Source organism: Meleagris gallopavo, chromosome 17 (assembly GCF_905368555.1).
Source record: "Meleagris gallopavo chromosome 17, MGAL_WU_HG_1.1, whole genome shotgun sequence".
Classification (NCBI taxonomy): Eukaryota; Metazoa; Chordata; class Aves; order Galliformes; family Phasianidae; genus Meleagris; species Meleagris gallopavo.
Window position 1 is genome coordinate 8563324 of NC_139420.1, and position 17872 is coordinate 8581195.

The following is a 17872-nucleotide window of genomic DNA, read 5'->3' on the forward strand; positions in this document are numbered from 1 at the left end:
TTATGTATTCCCTTATCGGTGGTCAGCAAGAGCTGTAAACTGAGGTTTAAGGAAACAATCATCCTTTATAGTAATTAGAAAATATTATAGTTTACATTAATAACCTATGGAGGAGGGGGCAGTACAATGGAGCCTTAATTATCTTTCCGTTCTTTGTGGCTGTTGAGAAATCCAGGATTTCTATGACTGCTATGGCTGGGCAGTTTGAGGAGGGACTGCTTGAAGAGGAAGGCTGAAACTACTTGGAAATGAAAGTTTCCAGCAGCCGTGGTGAAGGTGCTGCCACTTATCTGGAGAGCAGGATGTGGGCTTGTGCGGGGAGCTCAAAGTACTCCAGGGCTGCAAGGAAAGAAAGGAAACTTTCCAATTCTCCTGATTACAGCCAAAAAGGCTTTTGCAGTCCTGACAAGCAGAGCTGCAGAAGCACACAGGACAATGTCTCCTAAGAGAACGAGCAAAAGACCTGAATTTTGGGCAGTTCAAAAGCAGTGATATTTGCACTCCTTAGACTTGAGCAGTAAATCCTAGGAAGACAGTGTAAAATAAACCCTGAAAAGCTCCCCTCAAGAAGATGAAAGTAAAGTAAACAAGAACTTAACACTTAAAAGACCTATTATGATGCTCACCATGCTTTCTGCTGATCTCGGGAGCGACAGTCTGCTTGGGCACATCAGTGAGGCCACTGCAAACACAAAACAGATCAATATAATGACTATAGCCAAAACCAGCTCATCACCCTTGTACAGAAATCAGACCCGCGTGCTGTGGTTACGTATGGGAAACTATTTTCAGAAAACAAGCATCAGTTTGTCTTGGGCAGAGTCTGGAAGAACTAATGGGTGTATTTTATTTAAATAGAAAATGTGCTTATGCCTGATAAATGCCTTTTTTTTCTTTTTATTTGAGGATGCACTTTCTGCATCACATATTTTTCAGTTACTAGAGACTGTCCCAAACTACAAGTTCTGCTCATTGAATCACAGGCTATGAGTTAGCTATTTGCTTTTGCTATACACAGTACAGTTTCTAATGGTCTGGTACTTAAATCATTGCAGACCAGCATGAAGCACTGATCAGACCATGATTAATGGGTGACAACAGCAAAGTTGTGTATCAGGGCTGCGCTGGAGCTAAGATGCTGATACTTCCTTTATTTCATCAAAGCTGTAGGTTGTGTTCACTAATCAGAAATAAAAACTTATTTCCAATCTTTCATATCCACATTGAGATTACTCTTCACCAGTTTCGGAGCTATATTTCACTGTGAACCTTCTCATCAGACAAAGTGATTTATGCCATACTGCATTTAAGAGAGGCATATTTTGCAAAGATGCTTCAAGCTGAGTAGTGCAATAGTAAACATATGCAATATTGGTATAGGAGACATTAAAAATCATGTTTCTGACTTGCACGTAATCCCATACCTGCAATTACTGCCCACATCCCCTCAAGGACAGTGGAAAGCCCTTGTGTTAGTCTAAGAGACTGGGGAGACAGGGTTATTTGAGGTCCTTTGGAAGAACTAGCAAACCCATAAACATTGAAGTTACATATATATATATATATATATATATGCAATTGTTTTTCTTGTTCTGTATGAAACATTTATTAGCAGTTTAAAAATAATCATTAAAAAATAATTTTGTTAGGAGAAGGAAGGAGTTCTATAACAAAGTTCCATGTCCTGCAACTATGGAATTCTTCTCTGTATCAAAGCCTTCTCACAAATGTTCTAATTCCAGCACAGAAAGAGTTCAGCTTTTACACAGAGCTTGAGGAAAAAAAGCCACAGTGAAGGTAAGGCTTGTAATCACAGGGAATAAGCACAACCCTGCTTAAATTCTGCCATTTGCACTTACATCAGTAACCAGTGAATGCTTTTAAGTGATTTCATGTCAGGAATTGGACGAGTCTCCCCAGACAGACTGGCTTCATTTCTTCAGATGCTATTCAGCGTGACAGAAGACAAGATGGGAGTTCAATCTAAATTTAAGCATTCTCTGTAGACTATTAATAGAGGAAAAACTGGTAGCATGAATCATCACGTGGGAGCTGCAGAGCGACAGCTATTTATTTTCTATAATAATAATATAAAGAAGATACCCTTATACAATAAAGAAACTGTTGGGCTTGCAAGGCTCAGCGGGAAAAAGAAGTCAAATGATTCCTCTTCACTGACACTACTTTCATTTTATTCTAAGGAGCAATGAGAGGGCAACCCTTATTTAACCTGACAAAATCCATATTGTGTGTATCCGAGCTTCTATTACAAAATCTAACTGCTGACCCTGCTCCATACCACTCCCTGCTTAAAGCAACAGTGACATGCCAGAGGTGTGGTGCAAAATGAGAGAACTCTGTAGGTTTATAACATTAAATTAGTGTTTCAGCACTCGTTTCAGTGCTTGTACGATGCTCCTCTGGCCAGGAGTAAAATTGCAGCATGTCCTCCCTTTATGTTACTTCTCTGCTGGAACAAGAGCCCACCTATATCACTGTTGAACCATCATCTTCAGGAAAGATTTGTCAGAAGGACTGAAGACATAACAGCTCCTGAACTGCAAAACTGCAGATGCTCAGCACCCCGCATGCTCAAACCCTCCCATGCTGTGATGTTATTTTTAAAAAGATAAAGCTGGTTATGTGCACTGTGGGATTTAGCTCATGCTTACTCCATCGCAGTCACTGGAATCTGAATTTGCTCTCCCAGAGACACACAATGTTAACACACAGTGTTCCGTGGGTTATTTATTTTTTGAAAAAGATGATACTGTCAACAGCTCAGTGAATTTGTCTCCAGACTGTTATGTCTCCTTCTCAAGTTTCTTTCATTTTTAAGAGCTTAACTTTGAGGCCTCTGGCGTGAGGAGCCTAAAATGGTTTAAGAAAAGGAAGCATAAACAAGGGAATCAAGCTACACACTGCACTGGAAAGAGGCACAAACATCTCCTCACACTATAATCAATGCAAAAGTCTAGCTGTAAAAATACTCTTCTGTGTTTAACCCCATTTTCATAACAAGGCCTCTCCAAAGAATTGAATATACCAAAGAGCAAAGAACATCTAAGAGAAGCTGACATTTTGTTTTTCAAACAGGGCGTTTTGTACACAAAAATTCAGTTCCATAATCACAGTTCAATTAAACCATGGTGGTAGAGAGGGCAATGGCAGATAAGACTAGCAAAAACCTTCACTTGGACTAGGACTGATGGTGTGCTGCTTATCTACTTTGTGGGTTTTTTTTAATCATAGATGATTTTTTTTTCCTAAACAAAGACAAACACAGAAGAAACTTCAAAACAACATTTCTAAGAAAAATTAGGCTAATAAAAATGATGTAATTAGACATAAATGCTCTTTTAGCTCTGAGCTGCCAGGAATAGAGAGGCTAATTAGCTAACTTCTCTGTTCACATGCTGGGTTGCAGAATCAAGCACAAGTTCATGTGGAAGGTACTGGGGCTTTCCACCACACAGTTATTACCTTCTGAGCAATTTCTGTGAATTCCACACCTCACTCAACCATTAGAGCTGAGAATGAAACATACCAGTTTAATATGCCAACCACAAATGATAGTGATAAAAATAAAATAAAAAAATAGGCAGAATACTAAGTGAGGGGGGCTAGGACAGGGTGAACAGTGGAGAAGGCATCACAAAGTGCAGAGAAGGCAGGTTTTGTTTGTAGTCTAAGCAGTAGCTGCTGGCTATTAGTAACTTCCCATCTGTAGAAGGGAGTAATTTTTTTTTTTTTTGTGGTTTCAAAAAGAACTGCATGGGGGAAGAACTTCTATCTTCATGACCCCTCGTCTATGTGCTCTGTGGAAGCACCTACAGGAGAGGGGTGAGTCTACAGAAGTTCTTTGTAGAACACATGATATAACCCATGTGTCTTCCCTTGATCAAAGCCACTGTGAAACTCTCTTTTGATAAGAATTTGAGTTGCAAGTTCTGTAATATTAGCTATTTCCTACACAGAAATTATCTGCAGAACAACCATGACTCCAATCTAAGCTGTTCCAATTTAATACAATAGAATATTATAATGATGTTAATTCTGAGCTTTTTATTTTACTACTGCAGAGTGCTGCAGTTCATTACAGTATAACCTTCCAAATTGTTTAATTGATGCTATTATGTTCAATTTAATTTTATTAAAAACATGAAGCTAGCACTGTGTGTTTGTCTACTGACAGCTTGTAAGACGTTCTGTGAAGAAACTTCAGTTAGGGAATTCTATTTCAGTGACTGCAGGTAAGAAAAGTTGCAACTCAACTTGTGCAGACAAGGTTGTTTTAACATACCTGAGGCCTGACCTGCATCCTTCTTGCTGTTTCTGTCCTGACCTTTGCGTTGCCAAGTGCAGATGTACAAGTTGCTTCTACGATGCTGTCATGCACGTGCTACAGAGAAGGAAAACATCCACTTTCTGACATAAGGCTTTACTACACACTTTAAAATATTTACTCTTAAGTGTGGATACTGAAGATCCATGCTTAAAAACAGGGTATTGATAACATTTCAGAACTAAGAATTTTCTTGACTCATTCAAATTCACTGAGAATATTCCATCCCAAGAAAAGAGATGTCACACACTTTCTTGCAGAATAACACTACTGAGTCAAAGGCATTTCTGAACAGAGAACACCAAATCTCATAAACCTGTAAGAAATGAGTGGAATTAAAACACCTACAGTAACATGTAAGAACCAAGTTTGAAATAAAAAGGAACCCGACTCAAACCTCTGAATCCAGCAGAGCACTTGGGACTTACGCTAACTATTTCCACACCATTTCAGAGAAAACTGCATTTAAAACCAGTTACCCTCTAGGATGAATGAGAACAAATGAAATTTAAGATGTTCTAGTTTTTATTTTTACCTGGAAATTTCACTTCTAGGCATCTGTTTTAAATACACTGAACTGTCACAGAGATGAAGCCCCCAACCTTTCTCCCGCCCCAATTCCTCATGAGATGGAGAGTACACTGACTTCCTTAGTTGGGATAAATAATATTGCAATAATCTTAATTTTGTATTATGTATTCTGTGTGACAGAAGTTGCCTTAATTGAAAGTATTAGCTAGAATTCCCTTCTCTGTTACTCCTATTTAAGACCAGGACAATCCAGCCTAAGGAGATGCCTTAAATACATACCTCATCTCTAGAACATTCCATATGTTATCATTTAAAATCCTTTGGGGGTAGATATCAAATAATGCTGGTATACCAAAATAGAGGTGACTTCCAGACAACAGTAAGGTTATGGGCATGCAAACCACTGGCCTGTACTTCTCATCCATGGCACATAAACCTCCACAAACTGCTTCCTGTAACGTTTAGTCCTGAAAAATCATGGTATCAGAAATGGTGTTAAAACATCTCCTTTTGAAGCAGCCTCAATCAAAAAAAACAGACACACATTTTGCTATTTGCAATCTTTATTTCATGAATAATTAAGAAGAAAACATGGCAACATTGGCAAATTGAAGGCATACATACTAAATATTGGTACAGAATACATTATGAAGAAATTAAATGCCCAGATCTTTAGTGGTCCTTGCAAACTAAAAGCATATTGGTCCTCCAAAAGGTTTAGCTTAAAATACTCTTGCTGACCTTTTAAGTTCCAATAACAGCTTGTGCCTTTCAAACCAGAAACAGGGTGAAATGCAATTTGAACACACTTCAATTTTCCTCAGAACTGTATTTCTAAGACCTAATCAGAAACAAACAAAATACTTTTTTCTTCCTTACCTTTTAAATGTATAAGCTGTTACACCATCGTAAGTATTCAAGACTCAAGCACTTCTTGAAAGATGTTCAGTTTTATTAAGAACCTGCATAGGTACATATACACAAACATATTTGCATGTGTGTGTATGTGCACACACATACATTTCTGTAAAACCTCTACACATATCTAAAATGTCTATGTATGTGAATGTGTACATAACCTATTTGACAGGGTTCTGAAAAAGAAGGAAGTGCTTCTTGACTAGAAGGAGGATTATTAAACCCATGTACATGTTTGGTCAGTCTAATATTTACGTTTCAAGTGAGTATAAAACCAGTACAAATCAGAAAAGCTGGATGGAAGAGAAGAGCTTATAAGAATCATTGTGTTTTACATCATCTTCAAAGGCCATGGAAAAAGAGCTTTAAATTAGTTATTTAGGAGATGTGAGTACTGGCTGCGGTGTCATTTCAAACAAGCTTAGTCCTTATCCGATGTAGTGCTGAGAAGTTAGACTGAGACATCAACAACATTCTGTTCTTTCACCAAGTCCAAAATTCACCACACTGTTCTGTCAATTCTGCCTCACCTGAACACAAAGTACCCCCACATCCAGCTAGAGGGTACCAATTAATGCCCTTCTGACTTTGACCTGGAGAGTTGTCCAACATTAAATGGGATCACTACTTTAATTCATAGACATTGAACAACTCTTGATCATCACTGACCTAAAGTGAACGGACAGTCTGGAAGCTAACTATTCTGTGTTATGTTTCATAGTGTTATACTTTCTTTCCATTAGATAACATACAGAAAAGACATTTCTGTTAAAAAAACCCTTCAGATAAGTAGAAAAGTGCTACTGAAAAATAGTAAAATTGACCCTACTATACATGTAAAAACTAAAGATTCTAACTGAAATGTGAGTTACAAGGATCAATTACTTGAGTACATTGCGTGTACTTGTGCTCTCCCTACTGAGCAGATTCCCAAGTAATCAACCCAGCTGCACATATGCAATAATTGGAAACCAGTAAAAGCCTCCAGAGGAACTTCAACAATGGAACACAACAGAACTTCTTTCTCTCCATTAACTGAAAAAGTTCAGAAAAATAAAAATCAACTATTCAATTATTGCAAATGCAGTCTACTGTCAAAACAGGTCAGTTCATGAACTGTGGAACCAGGACTGCCAATGGCTCCTCTGCAGCAGGAAATGTCCACTGGGCTTTTTAACTACCATATAAATACACTGCTCACATGCTAAAATAATACAGATACTTACTAGAATGAAAATGCACGTAATACACTGCTATGCTGGGGCAGAGTAAGTTTTAAATCTAAAGTTCCCCAAACAACTTGTTTGTATTCTAGAACTCTATGCAAAATACAAAAGCCTTAGAAAAGTGCAACAAAACTAACTTCACGACATTTTTCCTTTAGTTTACATAAATACAATCTCATAAAAATATTATTAAACAGAAGCATACTTCTCAGTGGAGAATGAATGTGCCACATTTCAGCTTTGAGTAAGTGATTTTGGCTAAACTGAAACTCCCTGAAAATAGGGAATTAAAATGAAACAAGCTTAATCACATCAGGTTGCCATAATTCTGCAAGAAGTCCTCCTTCCCATTCTACATCCACAGTTCCTACTGGAACTGGTAAGAACTATCCTTAACTCTGGTAAACAGTGGCCAAAGGGTAAGGAATATTCCAAGCAAAAGATAAATGCCAATGGGAACAAAATCATCTCGTATTCATAGCTACCAGTGAAGTCTCAGTGTGAGGAAGCAAGCCTACTATCACAGAATGAACTCATGGATGGAGGCCATAGACTTGCCAAACAGAATTCAAGTGAATGGTAGAGCAAAAACTGGCAAGCACAGATACATAAGGAAAAACAGAAATTCTTAGCAACACTAACAAAAATCAGAGGCATACAGAACTCCATCTTAACAGTTATTTAGTATTAATTATCAAAAGCATACTTGCAATATATTCCAGATACTTAACATAATGGCTTTGACAATTACCAAGCAAAATTATGCTGATTATACAGGAAAACTTTACACAAATAAAGGCTTGGCAAGCCAGTGAGTCACTCAAAGCCCATCCACACTTCTTCGAGGGCAGAAACACTCCCAGAGATACCTTTCTAAATAGAGAAAGTTAAATGCATTAAAAGATCTCTATGAACATATATATAAGGAGTTGGTAATTTCGCAGCAAGAAGATCTGATGGGCACTGTAGGTGATGGAGATGACATGGTTGAAAGTCAAGGAAGAGTTAAGCAGTTCCAAGGTATTTTTCCAATTAAAACACACTAACCTGGGAAAGCACAACAGCATGTCTAGAACTTGTGAATGACTACTTTGTTTTAAGAGCACGTCCCACCAAATTGTTTATTGGATGGGCTAATATTATTGACTATTCATGCATTAATACGAACTTAAGAAAGGAACTGCAGAAACAGAGCTTGACAGAACATAAAAATAACAGAGAAAAATATTCACCGAGTCAAGGGAAGGACCACGAATAAACTATAAAGTTAAATCAGCCTGTAGGCTAATGCTATGATTTCAAAATCCTATTCAGTTGGCCATTTCAGCAGGAGTATTTCTTACAATAGGCAAAAAATGGTGTCAAGGTGTACAACTGGCTTCCTTCCCAGAAGGATTCTGCCCTCTAATCACTCCTGCACAAGGCAGCCTGCAGCTCGGCTGATCCTGTGGTGGTTATAATAGGGAAATAAGAGGTAAAGTCACCACATTAGTCATATAAACACAATTTTAAAGGCTCAACTTTAGCCTGTGCATAACTCCTTGCCAGCCATCCAGGAGAGGCAGCTTATGAAGAGACTGCCACATATCAGCATTCCCAAGCTGGTCACAAGCAGAACAAAGTAAGAAGTTCTCCATATCTCCAACTTCCCAAATAAATCTGTTTGAATCTAGGCTATAAGAAATTCTGTACCTAGGTCAAAACTTTACAGAAATTGATAGAATTAAGTAAAAGTCATTTTTTTGGTCATGGAAAAGAAGCAACAGAGCCCAAATGGTCAGTTTTCAACTTTCTGAAACGTTGAATGAGGGAAATGAAAAAAACAGAGAATTGAACATTGAGATCATTAACAGAGGGGAGACACCAAGGAGAATGTTTTGTCACAGCTACAAATTTAAGGCAGATTATCAGCAGTTTAAACCACTGTGTTGTGCGCATCGTCAGAGCAAATGCATTTCTACTTATGCAGGTAAAATCAGAGGCTGAATGCAGCCAGCAGCATTTATAGCAGATTACATCCATACATCAAAGCTGAGTTCACTTTGCCCTTGCAAACAAAAAGCATGAGAATGGACTTCCCCAAAACACAAGAACAGTGGAAATACTTTACAAAATTAGACAAATTATGAGAAACTTTAAGAACACATTTTATGCAAAATAATTATTTTTAAATCTTGATACACTGTAGATAAATGCTACCTTGTGGATAGCCTATCCACCAACATAATTTTAACCTTTTGTGCACAAGTTTTCAGAAGCATGAGGACGAGAGGTCTCTCTGAGGGTCACAGAGATCCATTCACAACACCAGGGCTATGGAATTGGTGTTTCCATATAAATATACAAGACAACAAAATGAATCAAACCAAACCAACTGAAAACCAAGACAAGTGTAATTTCATTCTGAAGTCACCTCAATTCTGTTATTGTCAGATACTGGATCAAAACTGACAGAATTCTCCTTAATGACCAAAATTTATCTTCTCATCCTTTTTTTTTTTTGGTAAAGAAAACCCCACAGTTCAATGCTTACGATTATCATGATGACAAGCAGGCAACCCTAAGACACATCTGACTCTAAACTGACATCTCTGTGGTCTATGGAAGCAATTCAGGAAACAGGATCCATTAGGTCATATAGCCATATCTGCATCAGTATTTTTGACAGATCCCTTCTGCTCACAGCTGGCAATAACTAGCCCTGATATACTACAGCACAGGCATATGCAAGGCACGTATTAAATTGTAGTAATATAAATGGATAAAATATTTGTCTTTTTTTTTTTTTTTGTTAAACACATTCAATAATATTTTCTGGGCTGATTAAAAAAAAGAGGAAATTAAATCGGCAGAAACCTCGTTTCGTATGTAAGAAATAACCGGCAGTTTCAGGATTAAGTGCGAACAGGAACCAAGTAGGACAGTATCATCCACGTCCAGAAGGGCTACAGCTATTCTTTCATTTGAAAAATTAAATGCTGTTTGAACCTTTGCAGAAAACATGTGGCAGAGTGCAGCAGGGTATTATGTTTGTTTTTTATCTGTCATTGCTTCATTGCTTTCCTTCATTGCTTTCACTTGGACAGCTGCATGGCATCTTATTTGTAAAGGCTCAGCTGTACGATTATAAAAAAATCTCTTTATGGAGCCCAATATTCCTTTCTAGATAGAGTTTTATCAGCCAGACCACACCATGAAGTTTACAGAGCACTGAAGTTCAAAATAAGATCCTTTCTGTAGTAGCTCATAACTTCTCTGAAGACCAGCAGCTCAACTTTTCAAAAGAAGGTATCAGAAAAATGTGATTTCCTCTTCTTACTACCACGTGTTATTTAGTTAAGGACCAGCACAGTGTTCCTGGTAAAGGAAGTGGGCCATCACACAGAAAAAAATCAGTGTAAAAACACAACAACTCATGAGTGAATTTAGACCAAGAAACACTGTCCTTGTCATTGGAAAAATACTTTCTTTATATATAAAGCAATGAATAAGACAATCACAGATAAGGATGTCTATTCAAAGGAAGAGTACAGATTTATAAGCACGAATGTGCATAAGTTGGAATCGAGTAAGAGATGGAACGTAAGCCAGCAGTAACATGTATTTGCAATAGGACTGCTCCTGTTGAGACTTATTTGAAGAAGCAAAATAAATAAAAATACTGGAAGGAATATGCAGGAAAGGAAACTGTATTTCAAACTTTTATTAAAATCCGTTAATGATTTTTTTTTCCATTTGAAGTCTCTCTTGCAACAACTGCCTTTAGAGTATGCTGGCTTTTCAAATGCACCAACTGATAAACTGAGGGTATCTAGCTACTTTTAGGGATATGCAGGCTAAAGAATTGTGAGGATGCACAAGACACTGTTGCTCTGAAAACTTCTCCAAAGCCCTTCTAAGAAATTGTTTTGCAACATTTCATATATTCTTACTGGCACATTTGTAATGTATTCTATTACAGACGTGTCAGTGTAAACAATTTAAATATTAATTTTCTATAATGCTAGCTGCTGGAGACACTCTGAATTATTACTCTTCACATGGGCTATGTTCTTCAGATGAGAGCTTTTTAGATTTGGCAATAAGTCTGAGTTAAATCTGTGCTTTTGTACCATGATGAAGTTTCACAGATGCCAAGTGGAGTTGCATTCACTGGGTTAACATCCATGACATTCAAACAGTCCTTAACAGTCGTAAGAGCACCATAGGAATAGAAGATTCTTTATAACAGGGTTACTGTGTTGAAAGAGCATGTGCTTATAAATAGCAGTTGTTACAGAACTCACTTATAAAGTAGGCTTCTGCTTAATATTAATGAGAGATGTTCAACTGTGGCTTAGCTGCTGGAAAATATTCTGAAAAATAAGAGGCAGAAGCAATGGCAGAGTGAAGTATTCCCTTGATTTGACAAACCAGATTACAACAAACATTTTAACAGCTTATAACAAACGGATGGATTAAACCATTCTGAGCCATTAACATTCTGCACAAAGCCCTGAAGTGCCAGGATGTATCAATCAATGATAGCTAAGGCACTTACTTGAACTCTTTTGCCCAAGAGCTGTTACATGAATTCAGGCGCATTTTAGGGAAACAAAAGCTGAGCAAACCAAAGTTTCTTGGTTAATTCCTTGTGAGAGCAAGTCTTTTCCATGCAATATTTGAGACTGCTGGGTATACACACATTACATTAGTTCCTCCACTTTTGTCAGAGAACATCTCACCTTCTGTCACTCAGATGAGGATGTGCAACATCAATGAAAGACACACAGGAAACTGCAAAGGTAGATTTTTAGACATATCTTCATTATTACATTTTACTGAAAGTATCTTCTCTGCAGAGGAAATGCTGTCCCAATTCCAAAATGCTACCACAGACATCCACGACGTTTCCTCATATTGCTGTAAAGTAAAGCCTGGGGTAGCTGTGCATGCTCTACAGGCATAGGAAGAAAAGGAGAAAGAACAAGCCATACAAGGGTTGATTACTGATTCATTTCTGTTATAATGGAAGCACAGAGAGCTACTGACAGATTCCTTTCAGTACAGCATACCCTGAAAACCAGGAGCTGTATGTGCTAGTCTTTACAATCCATAAGATAAAGTTGGAAGCCACAACACTGTGACAGAGGTAGGCTTATAATGAAACTTTAGAAGGAAGAGTTCTGTGCCAAATTTTCCGAGGTATCAAGACCACTTTTCCACTGAAGCTGTTGTGATGAAATAAAAGCTTGTTTTCCTAGAATATTGTGCACATTTTAAAGGAGTGAAAATAGCTATAAAGGCAGTAACTAAATTACCATCAGGAACTCTACTGTATTGGGGTGCCACAGGCTTTGGGTGGAATATTTAGACTGTGGTATGAGGACACTACAGAAGTTCAGTAATTTGATGCCATGTTATCCTTTTCCTTCTCAAAGCATTAGCTGTACATTCAGTCTCCCATATGCTAGAGGACCCATTCATCTCACTCTCTTAGGTAAGAAAGCTTCAGGAAGTCTGGCTGGCAAGGCAGTAGATAAGCAGTCCAGGCTCTTTAGGCTACATAATTAATCTGAATAGCTTAATTACTTGGGTTATTCCAAGCAGTGGCAACAAGTTTTTGCTTTTTAACAGTTGTTTCCAGGCTTAGTAGCTGAAGCAATCTGAAGCAATCCAGGATAGCGTCACCGAAGTTTGAAGGGACTCAATTGATGCCAGTTTTCAGTGAAATGGGGATTAGCATTTCAGCAAGATTTCCATCTGGTAGCTAATGTTGGTTCTACTTCATGAATCTGTTGAATTATTAGGGTTTCAGGTTTCAAAGTATTTGTAAATTGCTGTAACATACAGCATGACATTCTGCCAGTCCGGACGTTCAGTTCGCACCATTTCATTGATGTCCTGTCACAGAAAACAGATTGGTCAAAATGAAGAACCATAACCCTGTGAGGAAGGTGGCAGTATTTTTACAAAGTCATGGTAATGGTAAGCCTGTAAAGTTTCCATAATTTAAAGCATTGATGAAGAAAGCTTTGTTCTCCTCCATGCAACTTGATATTACTTGGAAATGTAAACAGCTATAAATAGGATATATGCAGAATGTTATTTTGCTGATTTAAGATTGAAATAGTGCATACCTAAGCTGTCCCCCTTTTAGAACAATTAGTAGTGAAGATGTTACTGTTCACCAGCCCCTTACACCAGTCTCACAAGCCAATGCAATCTGCTCAGGAACTAAGACAAAGAGTCACAGAATCAAGACCAAGATACTGACCAAACCTAAAGTTCAAAATTCTCATCACGATAGGAGTCAATAAACGACAATCCCATTTCACAGTGGAGTACTGAACTTGAGATTACTTTAATATGTATTTTTGAGTGAAGAGGCAAGAAAGAGGGAAGTTTGCTTTGCCATCAGTTTGGGTATATGCAGGAGACAAAGCATCAGTGTGTGCCTAACTGGTAGGTCAGTTCACTCATTTCTTAGCAAGTGTGCCAGATTGTCTATGGATAAGCTGAGCAAACACAGCCTGATCTGCCCTTTTCAGCATATGCACACAGTAATACAGTGAGACAGTTCCTAGACGTTTTTGCTTAGCGTATGGATCTGTTTTATAATCTTTGATTACTAGGATCTCCAAACTCAAAAAGAGGAAGTTGTTTCTGTTTTGTTGTCGCTTTATTTACTTTGTTTGTTTGGTTTTGATTCTCCATATGAAAGCAGCTGAACACTTTGTTCTTCTGGGAACAAAGAAGTCCCCCTTATAAACCACTCCTTACATCACCACTACTATTTAGTAATAGTGGTTTTCACATTCTTGCTCATTCTTCACCCATGAGAGAGGAGAAAAAAAAAAGAAACACTACGCATTGTGTACTGTTGGTATGTAAATAGATACTAAACCCTTAAGATGGATACAATTTGCACACTGAATATTTAATTCCTTTCAATTTGTCTTTTTCAGGAAGTCGGTAATTAAGTACATGGCAAAAATCAAAGGACAAACAGCAATCACTGAGACTAAAGCTAAAGTAAGAAAGAATTACTGCAGTTATTTTCCCACACCGTAGTTCTTAAATCAGCACTTTGTAAGAAACTTCCAGATTTCAAATCCCTGACAAAGCTTAAGTACTTATGTCCAGGAGTTGCACTGCCATTGTGAGCAAACACAATGCTGGTGTAAAGGCTCTGATAGGGATCAAGGAAAGTGTTATTTTTAAAATACCTGACTTTGCTGTGTTATTAGCTGCTAACTATAGCAGCTTTGTTAGAATTTAGATTACTCAAGTATCACTTGAGTATCGTTTCTGATACTGGCAACTTCAGTTGAATTTCTGCAATTAATCACAAAGGCTTGAGATACTCTCAATTCCCTACCTTCAGGAGTCTTACTTTCACTGTAAATCCTATCATGTTGAAAGTTAATTCCTTTAAGCCAAAATTTTTATAAGACATAATAACCAGTAATTGGAAAAAAAAGAACAAAAACCACCTTCAATTATTTACAGTGCTGACAAATTAAATCTAAACATAAAAGTCTTAACTTTTACATTTCAGTGAGCAAAGGAACAACTTACATAGCTTGATGTGTACTTCTGAAATTCCAACAAAACCAAATAATTAGAAAGTAGAACAGAGATAGGAGAGAGTTAATGGATCCTTGAAGATAGTATCACAACTCTCTCTTGAATTATTCTCAAAAAAAAATACACTGACTTTATTATTTCTTAAAATACTGAAAAACAAGTTTTGGTGAATCTTTCTTTTAGGAGTTTACCTCATAAAATCATTGACTATCCCGAGATGGAAGGGACCCCCAAAGATTACTGGTTCTGCACAGGAGTGCCTATAAGTTAAACCCTATGTCTAAGAACATTACCCAAATGCTTCTTGAACTCTGTCATCAGGCTTGATACCCCTGTACTCAGCACCTCAAGCACTGTGTTCAGTTTTGAGCTCCTCACTACAGGAAAGACACTGAGGTGATAGAGCATGTCCAGAGAAGGGCAGCAAAGCTGTGAAGGTTCTGGAGAACAAGTCTTATGGCGAGGAGCTGAGGGAACTGGGATAGTTCCATCTGGAGAAGAGGAAGCTCAGGGAAGACCTTATTGCTCTTAACTATCTGAAAGGAGGTTGTAGCAAGGAAAGGGTTGGTCTATTCTTCCATGTAACAGTGATATGACAAGAGGTAATGGCCTAAAGTTGCACAAGGGGAGGTTCAGGTTGGATATTAGGAAGAATTTATTTTCTGAAAAAGTGATAAAGTATTGGAACAGGTTGTCCAGGGAAGTGCTTTAGTCATCATCCATGAAAGTGATCAAGAAACACATAGATGTGGCACCTATGGATATACTTTAGTGGGAACAGCAGTGATAGGTTGACAGTTGGACAGATGACATTAGTCTTTTCCAACCTTAATAATACTATGATCATTCTTTGGTGAAGAATCTTTTCCTATTATCTAAACTGATCTTCCCCCAATGCAGCTTCAGGCCATTCCCAAACCTGCCATGGGCTATTTTGCTGTTGCCTCTGGTGCAGCAGCTTAAGTACAGGTCTTTATTCCACTCACAATTTTACTGCAAAAAACAGTATTAGCTTAAGTGGCTGACAATATTGGATTTATGCTAGACTGATAGAGATTAAACAAAACCATTGATGTATGTGCTTATCATTTATGTGTTTTTTTCAGTCAAGTGTGATACTGAGGCTATAGGTTCTAATGAGCTCATCTGCTGTTATTTTTGCTTCAAAATCTTTCAAAAGCACAAAGTGGAATAATTTATTGTTTACGAATGGGATGTAATTTGTTCAGTATGTGTTTAAAACTCACCAGAGTGGATTTGATGCCAACACTTTCAGCTGCCTGAAAAGCCAAAGTGAAGTTTCTCCTCTGCATGAGATATGAAAACATATCAGAATCCAAGTAAATACTGCTTCATAATAAGATGGTATTAAGAAAGATTACAGTAAAACTGCTAATTTTGCCTCAAAGTGAGTCTATAATTGGACCATCTTTATTTTAAAAGGGCAACAGGAATGAACATGTTCTAATATCATCCAAAAGATCTTATAATATTAAGGTTTTAAAAAATAGCAATAATGTAGTCTGAAATGTTTCAATTATGATTTCTAGTAAGATCATTTTTCTAATACTTAAATTAGTTCATTCTTCTTTTTAAGCTCATATTAGCTATACAGACTCTTGGACACAGTAATGGGAATTTTAATATCATACCTTGTCCTGGCTGTTTAGCTCTTGATAAGGAATATGGGCTGGGAGGTAAGTATGGAGGACTGCACAGAAAGCCAAGCCATCATTCCAGCTGCTGCTGAAGTTTGTTATGTCAATATTCTTAAAGGAAAAAAAAAAAAAGCAAACAATATTAAAATCGTACTCTAACAAGTATTAATTCAACAAACACCTTTAAAAACAAAAAAAAAAACACACATACAAAAAACAACTTTGAACAGCCTAACACTGAAGTTTTTGGTAAGAAACCAAAACACACTTCTATGGTAAATTAAAAAACAAAACAAAACAAAAAACAAGCCATGATAAGAATGTCTGTTAACCTTACACAGGTTAAAGAGAAAGTAGCTAATACTTAATTTCCTATTGTGCAAGTACAGTTAAAAAGCATAAAAAGATAGGCTAGAAAGGATATTAAGAGCATACATTTGTTACAACTGTACAGAGCAAAATATAAAAGCAAACAAGTTACAGACATATGTCAGGGCTCTTTCTAAAATCCCTGAAGTAGATCACGTGGTTTTATCTCTGTTAATACAAGACTTCTATGCTTCAGCATTGAAGCAAAATTTCTAGTTAATATTGATAAGGAAAAAAATTTTCTCTGCTAAATAAAACATTTCTACGTGCAAACCTACATGAACAACAACACAAAGAGAAATTAAATTGTCACTATAAATAAAGATGCTCCAACAGATTTAACAGGAACCATGGCAGGGAATCAAATATTTGTGACTGCAACTGAAATTGAAAAATGCAGCCTTGCATTCCTGATTCTTTGGTGACACTCAGTGGCACTGGTAAATGCCACTTCTAAGAACACATGCAAGGTTACTGTAAAAAAAGTCAGCCCTGTCCATACAAGTCAGGAGCAAGATGCCTTGTTGGCCCTTCAGGTCACTGCTTACTTGGTTGTTGGCAGCCCAGCAGTGGTAGAGCAGCTCAGTGGGCAGCAGTCAGTTTAAACTTTAAACACCAAGTCACTCCTTGACCTGACAAGAAGTTACAGACATCACTATAACAAGTGATGTCTAACAACAAGCACTGAAACTTTTCATTCATCTAGCAGAAAAATGGACATGGAACCAATGTTAAGCTGCATAACACTCACAACTAAGGCAGCTGAATTTCTTGTCAAAATGATGATTTGGATACAAATGGAAGACGACCGCAATCCCCTCTCCAACAGAGGGGAAAAAATCCCAACGAAACTAAAAGCAATTTCTAGAAGAACGTGAGGGAAATCTCCATTTCCTGCTCAGCTTTCACACTTCTTACACAAAGTCTGCACGATGCAGGTCGGGGCTGCAGTGATGTAAGAGTACGTGCTGGGACACACAATGCCAGGGCAGCGGTCTGAGCCCGGCCAGCTGCCTGCCCACAGAGGAAATGTCATTGTTGGAGACCCCCAGGCTGTGGGAACGTGGTCCTCGCTGCTTCCTCGAGCCGCGGCGGTGGGAAAAAATAAAAAATAAAAAGAAAAAAATAAAAAAGAAAGAAAATAGTTCACCCTCCTTTCTCCTCGAGGGACAGGAAATTGGATTTAAATTAATGTGTGTTTAAAACTTTTTTCGATGTTACTTGAATTAGGCAAATAAATGTAAGATGCAGTACGG

General features: G+C 37.6%; 1 protein-coding gene across 1 annotated transcript in view; it reads right to left on the reverse strand.

Moving 5' to 3' along the window:
* Positions 1-5421: 5421 nt before the first annotated feature.
* Positions 5422-17872, reverse strand: part of SPECC1L (sperm antigen with calponin homology and coiled-coil domains 1 like) — a 59757-nt gene continuing 47306 nt past the window's right edge. The window contains exons 14-16 of the mRNA XM_085238209.1: positions 16242-16358; positions 15837-15896; positions 5422-12903 (exon numbers count right to left, since the gene is read on the reverse strand). Of these exons, the coding sequence (XP_085094335.1) occupies positions 12814-12903; positions 15837-15896; positions 16242-16358 (267 nt within the window). The 3' untranslated portion in view covers positions 5422-12813. The remainder of the gene's footprint in view (positions 12904-15836; positions 15897-16241; positions 16359-17872) is intronic.